A 17,747-nucleotide genomic window follows, 5' to 3' on the forward strand; every position below is an offset into this window, starting at 1 on the left:
CCATGGAAAAGTTATGACAAGATTCTCATGTCAAAGATTGGGCGAACTTATTATCAACCGCCTATCAGTCTTATAAAAACGCCTATCAATACGCCCCACTAATATACTGTTGATGTATGGATCTAGCTTGAGCCGAATAAACCCCACCCGAGCTTCGAGCTTCCTTATTAGGTTAATCCCCTGACCTTCTCCCCCGCCATCTCGGAAATACCCTTGCCTCGGGGTCTAATATCAACGTGAGTATGGAAACCAATGAGATAACAACTGAGCAGTCAATTAGATCTTCAAGCAAGTACCTCGTACGAGACGCATTCAAGGTTCTCGCCAATCATCAGATGGGGAACACACGCGGCTCAGTCATGATTGCTATCACTATGTTGCGGTGTCAAGTATTCCTGCAAGTTCCTGCATTATCAATAACTCTAGATAATGTCAAGCCGATTTCGGTGTCCATGATTTACATTGATTTGTATAAGTATACACCATTTGTTGAGAATCAACAATTCAATACTACCTTACCCCTCTTGTCAAGAACAGTGAAGGCGATGCCAATCTCATTTATATAATACTAGGAAAACGCAGGAATAGCTTCCACTCCAACATCCCGATCGACGTATTTCCTCGTTCTTGTAGCCTTCATTCTTTGCCTCATTGCCATCACCTTTTCGTGTCGATTTTCGGCTTGAAGTTTCAAGATGTTGTTCCCTCGTCGTCTTCCTCACGTTCTCAGTGTCGCCTTGGCAGCTTTACCTTCCATAAAAGCTACATCGATACCACTAAACTCGACGTCACATGGCGATGGAAAGAATGGAGCCGTTGCTAGTGAAAGTTCTATTTGCACAGACATTGGTATCGATATTTTGAAAGTCGGAGGAAATGCAGCTGATGCTGTAAGTTCAATCACACCAAAATTTACGTTCAAATCTCAATTATTCTAACACCCCCACTAGATTGTGGCCGTACAACTCTGTGTCGGAGTAGTTGGAATGTATCATTCTGGTATTGGAGGTGGTGGTTTCGCAACTGTACGATCAGCCAATGGTAGTTACGAGTTTATTGATTTCCGTGAAATGGCTCCCGCCGCCGCTTTCGAAACAATGTATTCCCCTCCTCTCTCCAACTCTGACGCCTCCCTCTACGGTGGTTTGGCAAGTGGTGTACCAGGGGAACTTCGTGGTCTCGAGCACATCCACACAAAATACGGGGTATTGCCATGGAAACAAGTAGTTCTACCTGCAGTTAAGGTTGCTCGCTATGGTTTCAATGTTACCGCTGATTTGGTCCGCTACATGGCCTCTTCTACAACTTCTTACGATTTTCTGACGTACGACGAAACTTGGGCAATTGACTTTGCACCAAATGGGACCAGAGTCAAGCTGGGTGACCTATTTACGAGAAAGAGATATGCGAATACACTTGAATCCATTGCCGAATATGGTCCAGATGCATTCTACACAGGCGCCATTGCAAATGCTACAATTGTTGCACTTCAAAAATCGAATGGAACGATGGAGCTTTCGGATTTGAAAAATTATACTATCGAATCTAGAGTCCCTTCAAATATTACCTATCGAGGTTTCAAAATTCATAGCGGAACTGCTCCATCCAGCGGCGCTGTAGTTTGCAGTGTCTTGAACATTGTTGAGGGGTATGATATGTCAAGTCCAAGTCAGCTGAACTTCTCGACTCATTACTTAGATGAGGCAATGCGATTTGCTTATGGTCAAAGAACTTTGTTGGGAGATCCAACTTTCTTACCAAACTTGACAAGTTATCAGCAGGAGATGCTATCAGAAGATACAGCTGTTGAAATCCGATCGCAAATCGAGAAATATCATACTTTGAATGTATCCGCTTATAATCCTGAAAATTATGGTATTCTTTCTGATGATGGAACATCTGCTTCCGTTGCTGCTGACAAGAGCGGTCTCACAATTGCCATGACATCTACCATTAACACATTATTTGGAAGTAGACTCATGGTTCCAGAAACAGGTGTCATTATGAACAATGAAATGAATGGTAAGATCTTTAATTCAAACTGTGTTTTTGTATTTCCGCATCATATTAATGATTCTCCAGATTTCTCTATCCCAAATACCACCAACGCTTTCGGTTATGCTCCGGCCCCAGCCAACTTCATTCAACCCTTCAAGCGACCCCTCTCCTCCATCTCCCCAACCATCGTTGAATACCCCAACGGTACTGTCTACATTGCCCATGCCTCTGCAGGCGGCTCCCGTATTATCACAGAAGTAATCCAACATCTTTGGCACGTCCTCGACCAAAACATGACTTCAGCTGAAAGTCTCCGTCAACCAAGATTACACGATCAATTATCTCCTAATAACGTTTACTTTGAGTATGGATCCGACACTTTCGGCATCGAAGGATATAATAATGAAACCACTGCATTCTTTGAGGAAATCGGAGCAACAATTTCGTTTGTAGCGGTTGGAAGTACGACTGCGCAGGCATTGAGGAGATTAGGAAACGGAACTTTTGAGGCGGCAGGTGAACCGAGACAACTTAACAGTGCGGGTTATACGATTTAGATCTTAGGAGTGACATTAAGGATACGGTGTATATGTGACACGATCATGAAAAGTTTATTATTCCCCTATTATTCCCTATTACCGGGATATGTACTTTAGAATTTTGACAATAATAAGCATTTTAGTTTACGACTTTTATAAAAAGCAATTTGACTCTTTCTTGAACCCTCGATTTTTTGGCCATCACTCATTCAATTCTAGAAGGGGAATCGGCAAATTACATGCTACATATTATCATTGCATTTTATTGCGTTTTTTAATCACTTCCGAATTCTAGATTTTGCCTCACGCCCTCCCTACCTGGTAACCACGGATTCCACCACTTTACCCTGTCACCATAGCAGGAATCACTTCCATTTTCGGGAAATATGTATAACGTTGAAACAATCACCCCCAACCAGACTCGGTATCAGTAAAGGGACTTCATCGTAAAGCGGACTGCTGAAGAGGTCACAAGATTGAAAGCCAAGGAAACTATACTTGTAGTCAAGTCAAATCATTAGCAGAAAATGTCACAGTTGAATGAAGGGGTTATTTTTTTAATTCTTTTTTGAGATATTGAGAAAATTGAGTGTGATATAAGTACTATAGAGTGTATCACAAGAAATGTCTACGTGATTAGATATGTCAGCAGTTGTCTCGGAGAGAAATGAGCATAATAAGATCGCAGTTGATGTCAAAATGACACGAGAGATCATACGATTCGCGATTCAGATCTAGTTTATTTGTGCGGCAGGAATCTCCTAAAATAGACAAAAGTGTGAAATGAAGTATTTCATACGCGAAAGTGCCAGAATATTTGGTTCGAATATAGGTATCTTTAAACTTTCTTTTTGGTTCATGAAACTGACACATAAAAATGAACAGATTAACTGATCTCCGAGTGCCAATGGCAACTGTAAAGCTATCATTTATTCCGAGATCAAGTCGGTGGACCCCTTAAGCTGGGATATGCGAAATGTGCGATGTAAGCTATGAAGATTAACAAGGCAAACAATCATACTGCATAATATATGAAAGCATGAGTTGGGGACGGAAGATTTCAAATATTGCCAAGAATGGGTAAGATCATCAACAACTGTGGCAACCAAGCAGAGAAATAGCAAGCAGATCTTATTTGACTAAATAATAGATAATATATGTGTGCTAGTACCACACAAAGATATAACACAATCATTAAATGATAAAATTGATCCTTTTAAGAAAGGATCCAGAAAAAGAAACCAATGTTAACCAAGGAGACGAAAACTGGTATACCAAACACACCACCATTGAACCTCGAACCATCCATAATAAACAACCGGGCGCTATTCTTTTTGGTACCTCATCGCAAATGATTCTTGAGATACTCGCCAATTTTCCATCCTGACAATGTACCTCCAATGACCTCCAATAGCCAACTAACAACTCCCTACAAATAGTCCCGAAACGTCATAAAAAGAGAATTATCATCCATAAATTGCTTCCAAAAATCGGGAGCAAATTAATGGCGTTGGAAGTCCTAACTCTAGAAGATATCCAAGATGAACGAAGATGCCAATATGAGATGACAATATAATCAATCATCCGATCCTTGCTGATGATCTGATGTGTACATATTCTATTCCATATTTTGCTATTCCTGTGATATACTTTTGTTATTGAGTAGTAGCCGCAGCCGCAGCTGAAGCCATCTGTGCTAATAATGTATGTTCAGCAGAGACTCTCCTTTCTTGCTCTGGCTTTGATTGTGGTGATCTGACTGGAACAGTGGCGGCGATGTTGGGAACGTGATTGTTGATTTTTGTTGCGTTTTGAGGACGCAATTCAGCTTCTAGACCAGAAAGAATTGACATGTGCTGTGCGTGGGCCTAGAAAATTAGGGATTTAGTGGGGTGATTGACTTGTGAAAAGGATGGCGATAGAAAAAGAGAACACTCATTAAGAGTTGAATGAAAATAGATGTGACAACTTACTGGAATTTGTCTACCCGATCCGCTTGCTCCACCTGCTGCGATAGTAGTAACACCACCACTAGTTGCCAAGGTAGATCGTTCTGGTGTATGCTTTTTATCAACAATTAACAACCCATCTTCTGATGAACCGCAAGAATCTCGCTGTACAGATGCAGATGCTGTTGCTTCGAGTTCACCATCCTTGACATCCTTCCAAGAACATTTAGCATGCTTCTTTGTGCATGCAGCACAAGCAGTCATATGCTTGGTGCATGTAAATCGTAAACGTCGACATCGATCGCACGGTGGTGTAATTGGATCTCCTTTGTGGAGTTTCTCAATCCTGGCAGCCATCAAAACGCGATATTGCCCTTCGATCCCATCATCAGAATTAGATGGTGGCTGTGATGCTCGTTGGTGATCAGAACCTGGAGCTGCACCATTGAAGGAATGGAAGTTTGAGTGCTCAGAATTATTAGGACGGGGTTGCTTTGATCTTGGCTGAGATGGTAACGATTGACGACGGCTTGGGCTATGAAATTGTTCCAACAAATCTTGTTGCAGCTTGGCAGTCTCACCATTTAAGGGAGCGGGTGATCTGCTTCGATTGACGGCAGAAAATGGTTGAGATGCGAATGGAAGGGGAGATTCAGTAGGTTGTTCGGGAGATTTCTTTGCCTTGATAGCATTCTTTCTGCCTTTCATATGGTAATTGAGTTGTCTTGCTTTACTGGCCACTGCATCGGCCTTTTTGATTAACATTGTAAGTCGATTCTCGAGAATGAGAAGGGTTCCGAGCTCCGAGTCTTCATCTTCTGGAAGAGGCTGACTTGGAATCATCCTTTCCGGAGCACCTGACATGATCAGTCGATAATCGTCTTCAGATATTTCGACTTGACCTCCATTGATCCAGAACCGACAAACTTTCATGCTATGTAATGCATCGCTAAGAATGAAGTCTGTTGGGTTACTACGCGCGAAAGAAACAACTTCCAGCCAGGTAATTGGCGTTTGTTCGAGGGCATAGGAGCTTTGAATGACTTTGATTGGACCGTCAAAAAGCTTTTCAAATGATTTCAATAGTAAAGGACCGACAAGTTTTGCACCAAGATTAGATGCCAGACTTTCGCGTCGTTGAAGAACACCTAGCTACGTTATTATTATATCCCTTAATGGTCATCACGCACAAGGAAAACTTCCTCCCTTGCTCCCCCACCGAGCGGGAATCAATACACGTGATTCATATACACACCTTCATATTCGTCCAACATGCTCAAAACATCTCCGAACGTTTCGGAATCTCCTTCGACCAGTTTAAGTTTGTCGCTTCTGGCTTTGACTAAATAGTTGATTTGCGCAGCAGCTGTTGGGGTTGCGCTTTCGCCCAATCGAGGAGCTTGTGTTATGCGTCCATGGCCCTGACTTCCTGAACTTTCCGGGCTACGTTTCCGTTTTTCACCTTGGGGCTCCGTTGTAGATTCCATGATTATCGCTGCAATTCAATCGTTTGGAATGGCAAATTGTAACCTATATGTAGATAATACGTAGGTGAAGAAAGATGACGAGGATGAGCGGAGGGGGAAGGTGGAGAAGTAGGAGAGGCGGAGAGGTGACAACAAGTTAAGAACAAAGAAAGGGAAGAGCAGAGGGTGATTTTAATGTTTCAAGTCAATTGTGACATTGAAGTTTGAAGTGCAGATTGATAGGAGTCAGACAATACGAGTTGTGGTTACAAGTAAACAAAGATTTGATGGAGGATTGTGAAGGAACTGTTTTGTACAAAGCGGAAGATGGACCTCCGCCCGTCGCGCTTTCCTCGGTTGAAGGTTAAACTTTAAAGAAACATCCACGTGATGATACCTGGTTGTTTACCCAGGAGCCTAGGTACTCAGTAGGTTTCCACTCGGGAGATGAAGGGAGAAAACAACCACTTAACCTTAGGCTCACCGGGTACACTCGAGAGTCAGAAGAGGCAAGGAGGTGGGTGTCATTCCACGGTTTAGAGTTGGAATGTTTGATTTATAAATAAATAAATAGATAAATAAATAAATAGATAAAACTCTCAAATTATATTCAATTGAGCCTCAAATTCCATCTCTAGAATGGTTCTCAAAGGAGCATCTCAATTCTCCATCCGTCCCTTCCCTTTTATTTATAGTCTTGATGTGCAAGGTATATATATAGATCATTCCTTCTCATCCATTCTATTTTAGAGGAGAAAACCCTCCGACATTCCGCCCCCTCCCCTCTCCACTCACTGAAAGAGGGAGCACTGTTCAGGTTGAAATCCATGTATTACCATTTCTCCCCGACATGCCACGATGAGATATATTCGTCTACCCTAGCGATTTTCAGGAAGTTTTGCATAAATATCCATTGGACTATTGTTGAAGAGAGATGTTCATCAGTATGTGTTTGGGTGGATTGATCTCCCCTAGCTTGCCAATGAGCTGGATGGACTATGGAAGAACAATGCAAAGTAAAGGATAAATATTGCAATTCCCACCAATTCATCACTCATAAATCTCAGTCATTCATTTGATAAGTCTAATTGTACTAACGTATACCGTATCTATGTTCTCAAATTTGAAACCATGCCCAGGTAGGTAGGTACAAAGTAAAAGCTATCGAACCTACAATATATTTATGATGAATAACCATCGACGAGGCTGAGGCTTTTTCAAGCCCCGCCATTGGAATCAACGATCAATATTTACATACATTATCCTTCAGCTACACACAAAACAGCCAGAATACTTCTCTTCCAACCAATTTCCCACACTCGTTTTCACCATCGTTTCAATACTTTACATACCGTGAGCTTCCTCAAATAGAACAATAGTTTTTTCTTTTCCGCACTGCACTGCCACTCACTAACAATTACGAGGTAGTCTTGCAGATCTCATTCATTGATATAAAAGGGGCAGCCGCGCGCTTTATCCTTCTTCCCGATAATACACATCATACCCTTAATCGACTTAACATAACTACCTCAACTACTCCAAATTCCGTTCGCATACTTTCCCTGAAAATTACACTCAAACACACAATGGTTTCCACCAACGGAGTTACAGACACCAATGGAGTCACCGCAGGACTTTTCGGGCCTGAGCTCGTCTCCCCCGAAGTTGCCAAATCCCTCCCTGAATCATATACTCTCCGCGCCCTTCAGAAGTCAGATTATGCTCGCGGATTTCTAGACGTTTTACGGGTTCTGACCGTTGTTGGGGACATCACCGAAGAGCAATGGAATGAGAGGTACGATTGGTATAGCAACCAAGGAAAAGGTGGCTACTATCTACTAGTCATTGAAGATCAGGGAAAGGTTGTTGCTACGGGCGCTTTGATTGTGGAAAGAAAATTGTGAGTATCTTTAGTTTATGGAGGCCAGTCCCGGGAAGTGATCAATACTGACTCAATGAAAAGCATCCATAATCTCGGTCTCGTAGGTCACATCGAAGACATTGCCGTAGCGAAAGACCAACAAGGAAAGAAACTCGGATTGAAGATGATTCAAGCATTGGACTTCATTGCGGAGAAGATCGGTTGTTATAAAAGCATATTAGACTGCAGTGAGGCCAACGAGGGATTTTATGTAAAGTGTGGGTTCAAGAGGGCTGGTTTAGAAATGGCTCATTATTATGATCATTGAAACAAGCGTCGAGATAACAAGTTTGGGTCTCTAGACATAGCGAATTGGTTGGATTTTGATTTGGAATTAAGCATAGAGCGAGCGTTATAAATGGAAGACAAAAAGGATACCATGTACAGATTTGTTTTGATTGGGAATGGATTATTTACTCCCGGAAAATTTAAAGCAATGCATATTAGATTTATTGTGGTTTTATTTCCTCATCCTTTTTTGATTAATACATTCGCGATTTTTGATGCTTCATACCCATTGAGGTTTTTTGACTGTTTTTTTTCTTCTGGTAGATCCAAGACCAGTCCTCAATCCAATTGGACTAGATTTCATAACAATTCGTGGTTCCTTCTTGATTGGCTTTCTTGCAACGCCAGCAGGGCTCATAAGTCCCAACGCGGAGTCTCTAAATTTCGTCTCTGGATCAATCTTCCTCGAAGGAAGTGAGATGACGGTCGGTTTGATTACGTCTTTCCTGTAGATCTTGATGGGCACAGAAACCCCAGAGCCAATAACCACCCCTGACCGTTCATCAGACACATAGCTGTCAGAATTTACGGACATTCCCCTCACTCTCCATCCTAAAACATCCTCCTCAACTTCGTCCAATAATCCACCCAAGCTTATACGTCCCTTGGAAGCATCATCCAGTCCTATCCTAATACTCTCTTTCCCATCCCCTAAGGATAAGCTACCATCGTTACCCCCCCATACACTTGTTACATTATTTTCAGATTCCCAGTATCCCTTTCCTGCTTTACTTCTGCCATTAATTTTCAAAGGCGGAAGGTCAGCAACCCACCCATCTAGCTCTGCCATTTCCAATTCTTCCACATATTCTTCCACGATATCAGCCAACTCAATCATTCCCTCGACTTCCTCTTCCATGATCAACACCATTTCTGTCAAACCTCCAAGTACATCCCCTTCCAAACCATCTAATTCCTCCCCACACATCATCTTCTCCCCAGTAATTGTGTCCATTACAGAAGCTACTTCTTGAAGTAAAGATGCGAGTTTATGAGCGGTTGTTTGATGACTGGGTGGTGCTGTCGGCATTCGCGGGTAAAGCTGAAGCAGTGGAAACATTTCGGACTGATATGTAGATTCTATTGGGGCTTGCGTCATGACATTTGGATGCCTCTTTGTTGCTACGACCCCGTCATCACGCTGGACTGTGTACTTTGGCATCGATATTGGCGCTATTTAACAGTCTGAAAGCTGATGAGGATTTGAGAATTTTAATTGCTGTTGCGAAATGACTTGAGATCTCTCAAAGTAAAGGAATGTTGATGAACGAAACAGGACTTAAATCTCCAAGATGAGTTTTATTGCTTTGATCCTCGATTGCTCCACAGGGCGTCATAAGTATTTGATTTCTGTGCTAAATATTTACCACATTCCAAGACGGGGTAAAGTAACTCACAAAAATGCTGTTGGTCTGGGAATCTTACAGCCATCCGCAATGCTTTACTGCATCCCAGATCATCGGCCAGAAATCGCATGATGATATTGAGATCTTTAAAATATGCTACTTATGCTGCGAATCCTTTTCATCTGATTGTGGATAATTATCATGGGAATTAACAGATGTTGATCAGGGATCGTGGGAAAAAAGGGGGAACGACAGCGAATCATGGCCGGTTCCTGTACGAGTAATTCATGCAAAATGTAAACGCATTGATGAACCTCCAGTTGAAAGAAAAATGAGGAATGTTTACCTAGGTATTCTTTCATATACCGAGATATGGGGTAACTCAATAACTCATTGCAGGCAAGGAATGAATTGAAATCCATGAGGGAAATTAGGACATCAGAATGGGCTCGGCGACGTCGATAATAGATCTTTATGATAAATTACTTTGTTGAAGACAGTGAAAAATTATACAAAGTCAAACTCAAGAAGCTCTAACACTTAGCTTTAGAACCGCATTCGTATAGTCGATGGAAAAAAAACCAATTGAGGGTTTCGCTGATTTAGCTCGTTATTTTTGACGCCATGATTGGGCAGTGCTGGAATTTGCAGTGGACAAAATTTATTCCAACCCAAGAAGACATTCAAATCTAGCGAGACATTCGAGTTTGATGATATGCTTAAGCTCAATGAAATCGTTCCCACCAGTTCAAACATTCAAGCCGATGTTGAATGTTCAACGCAGAGCGCACTCAACATCACTTCACATATCTTTCGGATAATGTATGACAAGAACACGATTATCGGAGCAGCTTCTAGGCCTCATTGCACTTGCATGGGGTACCTAAGACGATCAGAGGATCGTTGGTTGCTTGAAAAGCCCATCACAAGATCTTTCAACTTCCCGCCACTCAATCTACTTGGTAACACCACATCACATCGTCTGATTTATAAAAGCCCAGATGTTCAACGTCATGTTTCATTCGTTATAGTCGTATTATTCCTAAGATATCTTTCACCTCAACGACCTTCGGATATCGTATCTGCATCCATTTGGGTGGCGCTTGTAAACAATTGGGTTTGATGTGGGCGTATCTGGTTTCCCCTTGAAGCGCATTATAAGATATTCTTGTGGATTTTATTCCCTTTCACCTGAAATTTTCTTCTACCCTCTTATCCTTTTTTCATTCTTCCTGTTGTACGAAAGGATTCGCGATTTCTTCGCTACCATCAACTGGACTTATTCCAATGAGTAAGGTTCCTCTTGCAACCACTAAACCCAATGATCTCCAAGCTTCGGCTCCTTCATCATCTGCGGAAGGACTAAGTCAGTATATGGGTTTGGCAGAATAGAAATATGCTTTACCAGTCAGCTTCTCCTCCACATCATCCAATACCAAATTCATCAGAGCATCATAACCCTTCAATGTGCCTTTCACTAAGGAGAATTTATGTCAGCAACTTTCCAGTTTATCAATGCAACCCATAACGTACCATGTCTGCCACCATTAAACTTGACTGTGACCTGCTTATCCATGTATTTTCCCAAGTCCAAAATATTCTCCTTCTTCGGTTTCTCGAAATTTCCCCCGCCATGTCCACCCCTCTCCCCACCATGACCTCCTCTACCACCTCCCCTGCCACCTCTGTGTTCACCATGACCTCTACCACCTCCACGTCCGCCGCCTCTGTGTTGACCTTGACCCCTTTCAGACATCCTGTCGCATGTATGAGAATATGCGGTCTGTTATCTGTTGGGGAGATTATGTGAGGGATATTGACGGTACCAAAGAATTCTAGAACTTTTGTGATGGAGAGCTACAGCAATTGAAGCAAGTTAGCCGCTAGAATAAAGCGACATAAGTGGCTGACATGGAAGGCTGCAAAGACGAGGCTGAGATCAGAAACTGTGGCTGAACATAAATGTGGAAGGGCGGTGTCGACACAATGAAATTAATTACCATTCCAATTTACAGATCAACATGTTAGAAGTATATCCGCTTCACCAATACAATTCTTACACAATATCTACGAAAGCCCGGCGTTTTAGTTCTTTTCAAAATTGACAAGAGAATGAAAATCCTGCGCCCGGTCATCCTAGGAATCATGTTGAAGTCGAGTGTCAAGTTCTAGGGAGGTTTCTTGAAAGTCAGTTTTCAATCAAACCAGTAATTTACTGGCAACTGTCTCTATTCTACGAGACTGTGAGTGCATATCCTTAGGTAGGTACGATTTCCTAATGTCTTCACATTCTTCACTATCATGTATGGTTGCTATCACAACATCATTCCCGAGCTCATTATGCATTATCACATGTCAAATGATCTTGAAGTTCTATTGTCAACACCCCGCCACGATTCAATGATCTGCATCCTACATCATGGGAAATAATATGTACCACAAACATTCAGTCCTGTCAGGTACGACGACCTCAATTTCATTTCCTTCGATCATGAATTTATAGGGCCAATGTCGAGGAAGTCTTAATTCCGGAAACCTAATCGAAAACCCAAATTTGCCACACATAGCATAATCGATGAGTTTGAAAGAATTAGAGCCTCAAGTTCTAGAGGCTCTGGATGCAGAACTACAATATCAGGCAGAGGAGATAGTGGGAATAGAGGACAATGCAGTGACGTACCATAAACGTCTGCCGCAGATAATTCGAGAATCGACGCTTCTTCCATCGCCGATTGCCACAGCTGTTAGCCTGGTAACGAGGTCATCTTCTCTTTATATTCGACTTGGTACATTCATAGGGGGCCTTGCTATAGATGGTGCACGAGTAACAACACTCACCGGGCTAGAAGTCAGTAGAGCTATTATCGAGGGAATACTACATCGTGCTGGAAAGGACGTTGCAAATCGAAGTACTGGGGAATTAGGAAAGTTGGAAGCAGAAGGGCTATTGGAACGAAGTATTGCGAATTTACACGCCACTATTACAGGAATATCATTCGCTGCTTCTACTAGTTTTCATTTTTCTTCTGTAGCTTTGTCTTCAGCTACAGACATTTCACAACAGTTACTTGGTACACTGGATTCAATTCTTGGTTCGACTGATTCTTCGAGAGCAATAGCAAGCATCATTACATTGATTCGCCGAGAGTTTCAGAACCCCGCCACAGGAGTGGAAGGAGAAAAGGTTGGTGTAGGAGATCTTTTGTTGGGTATTTGTGGGTTGGCACTATTACAAAGATGGTGTCGCAAATTGACCGATTTGGAATGTCGAGAAAACAAACACGAGGAGGTTCTTTGGGATGTGGTTGTACTTGATGATGGCCGGCGAGCGGATGTGGTTGGTATGATATCAGGAGATTCCCCCAATATTCAAAGAGATCCCACCAAATTGTCTTTCATGAATACAAGAGGTGGTGAACTGTTAGAGACGATTGAAAGAGAGGAGTCAAGTCGAGCTGATGATGGGGAAGACAAGGTAGAGAGTGTATTGAGACAGAGGCTAATCAAGTCTCTACCTTCTGATGCCTCTGTTTCTATCACGACCTCTACCATCACAACAACCATAAAAACAATCACCGTGGAAGTTTCAGGATTCGAGCCTCCTGTTTTTCTGCCACCTCCCGGCGTGGAGATACTGGAAGAACATGCTATTCGTCTTGAAAATGCGGACCTAATCAGAGGGGGCAAACAACCAGAAATTACACCAGTACCGAGATATAGAGTCGTGTATGGAATAGTAGGAAATAGATTGCGAAATACGAGTGTCGCAGAACAAGAATTACTGCAAGCCATTGAGAAGAACGTGGAAAGTGATAATAGTTTAGGCGATGACCAGGACTGCGACGCTCCCGGCAGTGTCGCCTATTCAAATATACCCAAAGCGACTTATATCGACGATGGTTCGCCTATACAAGAGGGATACTCGCCCGTCGATCCTCGCCGAAGAACTACTGGTAACAAATCAAAAATGCCCAGGCTATCACTTCCTGGTGTTTTGGATGAGAAATGTATAGTAATTGCGGAAATGTCTTCTTTGGTTTCGGACAACTTGGCAAATCAAAAGAGATCAAGAAAGCCTATCAGCCCAACATCATCAGATGATAGTTCTAAACAGATTTTCCTCAAGCCGATTTCGAACAATCAAATATCTAAAAAATCGAAGACCGATGAAACAACGGTGGAAAGACAAGATAAGAAAAATTCTTTTCGCCAGGCCTTGAAGGGAAGATCAAGTACCAAGTTATCCAATCTGTTCAACAAAGATGAAGGTAAAGAAGACAGCAAACCTAAACTTCCACCTCGACCTCGTCCAACATGGGGAGATCCCACTCATGCATCAATAGTTAGATCTACCTCAGCTCATCTATCAATTCCACAGAAGCGGTCAAGGAGTACTGCAGGCTCCTCAACACCAGTGCGTGGAAATCAGGCCCCATTGACATCGGAAAATCTTGATAAAATTCAGCCCGATCTACCACGCACTCCCTCTAGAACCAGCTATTACACGGTTCACGAACAACGAAAAGATTCAATGGTTTCTCAAACTGACACTTATTCAATCCACTCTTTTGACCAAGGCCGTCCTCATTCCCCAGTAACACCGAAGAATCGTTACATGGGCCAGAATAATGCTATGAGGTTCCGATCGGAGAGGGGTATGACCCTCGAAAATCCACTCTTGACACCCAAAAGCCATCGACGCACACATTCAAATGAAGAAAGTATATTTACATTGAACACAAACAATTCAGAGATTTGTCTCATCCCAAATTTTGGAAGAGAAAAGGGTATATTTGAAGGTGGGGAAGCATTAGATTCCCTGATGCGGACTGGCAAGATCGATGGCACTTTTCCAAAGCGGCATATCATACAGAACATTACCCGTTTCGTCAAATTCGCATCTGCTTCTTACGGCTCCAATTTTCTTCGAGTAATGGGGATCTCGGATCCTAGTACAAGACAAGAGCTTAATGCTATACATCATTTTGAACATCAATCATTTTCGTCTCATACACAACTGCCTGCCGACACTATTCTTCTTTCTTCATTTGTGGATCCTCAAGGTGGGACTGATTCTAGTGGACTCACAAATACTGGTGTTCCAATGGTTCATTATGTATCACTAGATCATCAATCACAAGCTATAGTCCTCACATGTCGTGGTACTCTAGGATTTGAAGATGTTCTCGCCGATATGACTTGTGATTATGATGAACTGGTTTGGCGTGGTAAAGCTTACAAAGTCCATAAAGGGATTCATGCATCTGCCCGTAGGCTTCTTCATGGCGGTGGAGGCCGTGTTATGGCCACAATAAAAGCAGCACTTGAGGAATTTCCAGATTATGGTCTGGTTATGTGTGGGCATTCATTAGGTGGCGGTGTAAGTACTTTGTTGGCTATAATGGTTTCCGAACCTGCTGGCTATGGCACGTCATTCGTTACTTCCTATAATCCCGAAAATCTATCCACATCCCTTGGCGCTACTGATAATTCTTCTCAAATACTACACCTCCCACCAGGTCGACCAATCCATGTTTATGCTTATGGTCCCCCTGCTACGGTTTCTCCATCTCTCAGATCTGCAACCAGAGGACTCATCACAACAGTCGTTAATGGTAATGATCTTGTCCCTCATCTTTCCCTCGGTCTGCTTCACGACCTTCAAGCAGTAGCTCTCGCGTTCAAGAACGACAACTCGGGAGCGAAGGGTGAGGTGAAGAGAAGGGTATGGACGGGAATGAGCAATTCATTTACTGAAAGATGGTATGGGCGATCTGGACATGGAACTGATGAAGAAGAGGAAGATAAGTGGCATATGCTGCACTTAAAGCGCTCCGAGCTTGTATGTTGAGTAATAAGCTGGTACCACCTGGAGAAGTTTTCGTGGTTGAGAGCATGGCTGTCTTAAAACGAAACGCTTTCATAAGGAATAGTGATATGAGCGATGGACAAAATAATGGAGGGGAAGATGGATTAGGTAAACCAGCAACTAGAAGTGTATTAAAGTACGTGAGGGATGTAGAGAAGAGGTTTGGTGAAGTCAGATTCGGGGGAAGTATGCTGTTGGACCATAGTCCAGGAAGATATGAAAGCAGTTTGAGGGCATTGGGAAAGGGTGTCTTGGGCGATTCATGACTCCTTCCCCACAAAATATCATTATTTTCCAATATATAAAGTTATACTTGACAATCGAAGCCTTACTGAGGCTGCACAAACATCATATCAAATCAACAGGAATTGTTCACAGCAAAACTAGCTGTTCAGAGGATGCATAAGTACATCATGCATAGTTGCTATCGATGTTTCCATTCATCCCAATAATTTCATCTGGAAATTATTAGCATGCTAAGGATTACGAGCGAAACTTATCCATATGTCACTTAGCATTCCCGATCCACGTTGTATTCAACCACATTGTATGCTTTCATTCCAACATGTTTCAACATCACTTTTATTCTAAGACTATTGCTTCCTTTGAATTCTTTCTATGCTTGTTGACTAAGTAACTTCTACCAAATTCATAAAATCTTCTAGCTAAGATGGCTATGTTCATCACTCTCCTTGCCATCTCGGCATCTTTCGCTGCTGCAACACGAAAGTCATTACCAGTAGTTGATCTGGGATATTCTATCAATTAAGCTACTATTGATGTATGTTGCTGAGCTCTCAATCGTATCTTTCTCAAAGCCAACATTTCCACGACAACTAGCCATGGAAGATACTATAATTTCTCAAACATTCGGTATGGAGAAGCTCTTGTTGGCTCACTACGATTTTCCAGACCAATCACACCGCGAACTGCCAATCGAACTATAAATAACGGTCAAGAAGCAAGATCATACCATCGAGCACACCCTTATTGGTTAAAGACAGCACGGCAGTATATTAATAAGGTCCCGCTAGATGAGATAAAGCAAGAATGGTTCGGTATCAACAATCCGCCTTTACATGATGCCAGTCAATCCGAAGACTGTTTATTTCTGGATGTGATGGTACCTACTACGATTTTTGAAAAAACTTCAAAGATTGAGACATGCGATGATGAACCTAGTGCCCCTGTTCTAGTTTGGATTGATGGTGGTGGTTTTACTTGTGGATACAAGCATGCAACTAATCCTGCAGGATTAATCGAGAATTCAGTGGTATTAAAGGAAGAGTTCGTCTATGTTTCCATAAATTACAGACTTGGTCTTTACGTTAGTATAAGCACGATTATTCTTAAATTGAACATGCTAATTTTATTAGGGCTTCTTAGGTGGACCACTTCTGAAAGCCGATGGAGATGCGAATGCAGGTCTGCTTGATTAACGATTTGCTTTAGAATGGGTCCAGGAGTTCATTTATTTATTCAGAGGTGACAAGAATCGAGTGACTGTCATGGGGGAATCGGCCGGAGGTGGATCTATACTACATCAAATAACTGCATATGGTAGAATGAGGGGTCCCCCGCCATTTCAACAAGCTATTCTACAAAGTCCGGGTTTTCAGCCAAATCCAGGAAGTTATCAACAAGAAAGAATCTTAAATTACGTCTTGAAGGACGCAAGTAGCTTTTCAAATAGATCGATCACAACTATCGATGATTTGCGAACAGTAGATACTCGGACATTGGCTAAAGTCAATTATTTCATCGTCGCAAATTCTCCTTATGGACTTCATACATTTGGTCCAACTGTCGATGGATCGTTTGTATCCGCACTCCCTGGTCAAGTTCTAGCGGATAAGAATTTTCACACTTCTCTGGAATTGATGATATGGGGAATTGACCAGGAAGGTGTTCTATTCACTTCACCATATATTTTGAACCAAGTAGATTGTGTTGCCGACCTCAAATGGTTGTTTCCAAGAACTCCCGAATTGTTAATTTATGATGTTTTCGCCCTTTATCCCGATCAACTCGATGGGAAATATGGTTATACGAGTGAAATGATGCGGGCGGCTTTTACTAGTGCAGAGTCCTGTTTTGCATGCAATACGAGATATCTGAATGTTAAAGTCGGAAACAAGACATACGTTTATTCATTCAATGTACCTCCGGCACTACACGCAGACGACGTTGCTTATACATTTTATAATGGTCCGGGGAGTGTTACATGGGATGGAAACCCTGTATTTGAAGGTGCGGCACTCTCTCTTAAGATTACATTGTGAACTTTGTAACTACTGGTACTCCGAATGGAAGAAGGGCTCCTGATTTTCCTCACTATGGCAGCGAATCGAATGTTTTGAGTATTAACTCA

At 42.2% G+C, this 17,747-nt stretch overlaps 6 protein-coding genes across 6 annotated transcripts; 3 read left to right on the forward strand and 3 right to left on the reverse strand.

Moving 5' to 3' along the window:
* Positions 1-695: 695 nt before the first annotated feature.
* On the forward strand, positions 696-2,555 carry Bfra_008609 (putative gamma-glutamyltranspeptidase protein; the record flags this gene model as incomplete). Its single annotated transcript, XM_037338967.1, has 3 exons — positions 696-890; positions 951-2,022; positions 2,083-2,555. The coding sequence occupies 3 exons, from the start codon at positions 696-698 to the stop codon at positions 2,553-2,555; spliced, it is 1,740 nt and encodes a 579-aa protein (XP_037192273.1).
* Positions 2,556-4,192: 1,637 nt separating this feature from the next.
* Bfra_008610 (putative c6 finger domain protein) lies at positions 4,193-5,973 on the reverse strand (the record flags this gene model as incomplete). The annotated part of the gene is made up of 3 exons (XM_037338968.1): positions 4,193-4,405; positions 4,511-5,634; positions 5,742-5,973. The coding sequence occupies 3 exons, from the start codon at positions 5,971-5,973 to the stop codon at positions 4,193-4,195; spliced, it is 1,569 nt and encodes a 522-aa protein (XP_037192274.1).
* A 1,565-nt stretch (positions 5,974-7,538) lies between these two features.
* Positions 7,539-8,141, forward strand: Bfra_008611 (putative glucosamine 6-phosphate n-acetyltransferase protein; the record flags this gene model as incomplete). Its single annotated transcript, XM_037338969.1, has 2 exons — positions 7,539-7,852; positions 7,916-8,141. The coding sequence occupies 2 exons, from the start codon at positions 7,539-7,541 to the stop codon at positions 8,139-8,141; spliced, it is 540 nt and encodes a 179-aa protein (XP_037192275.1).
* Positions 8,142-8,381: 240 nt separating this feature from the next.
* On the reverse strand, positions 8,382-9,637 carry Bfra_008612 (uncharacterized protein; the record flags this gene model as incomplete). Its single annotated transcript, XM_037338970.1, has 2 exons — positions 8,382-9,334; positions 9,529-9,637. The coding sequence occupies 2 exons, from the start codon at positions 9,635-9,637 to the stop codon at positions 8,382-8,384; spliced, it is 1,062 nt and encodes a 353-aa protein (XP_037192276.1).
* A 1,044-nt stretch (positions 9,638-10,681) lies between these two features.
* On the reverse strand, positions 10,682-11,263 carry Bfra_008613 (putative small nuclear ribonucleoprotein; the record flags this gene model as incomplete). The annotated part of the gene is made up of 3 exons (XM_037338971.1): positions 10,682-10,858; positions 10,913-10,984; positions 11,041-11,263. 3 exons carry the CDS (start codon positions 11,261-11,263, stop codon positions 10,731-10,733), a joined length of 423 nt encoding a protein of 140 aa, XP_037192277.1. The 3' UTR covers positions 10,682-10,730.
* Positions 11,264-12,082: 819 nt separating this feature from the next.
* Bfra_008614 (putative lipase protein) lies at positions 12,083-17,658 on the forward strand (the record flags this gene model as incomplete). Its single annotated transcript, XM_037338972.1, has 5 exons — positions 12,083-15,349; positions 15,742-15,782; positions 16,289-16,703; positions 16,753-16,801; positions 16,877-17,658. 5 exons carry the CDS (start codon positions 12,083-12,085, stop codon positions 17,656-17,658), a joined length of 4,554 nt encoding a protein of 1,517 aa, XP_037192278.1.
* Between the last annotated feature and the right edge of the window lie 89 nt (positions 17,659-17,747).

This window comes from Botrytis fragariae, assembly GCF_013461495.1.
Source record: "Botrytis fragariae strain BVB16 chromosome Unknown tig00000061, whole genome shotgun sequence".
NCBI classification, from domain to species: Eukaryota; Fungi; Ascomycota; class Leotiomycetes; order Helotiales; family Sclerotiniaceae; genus Botrytis; species Botrytis fragariae.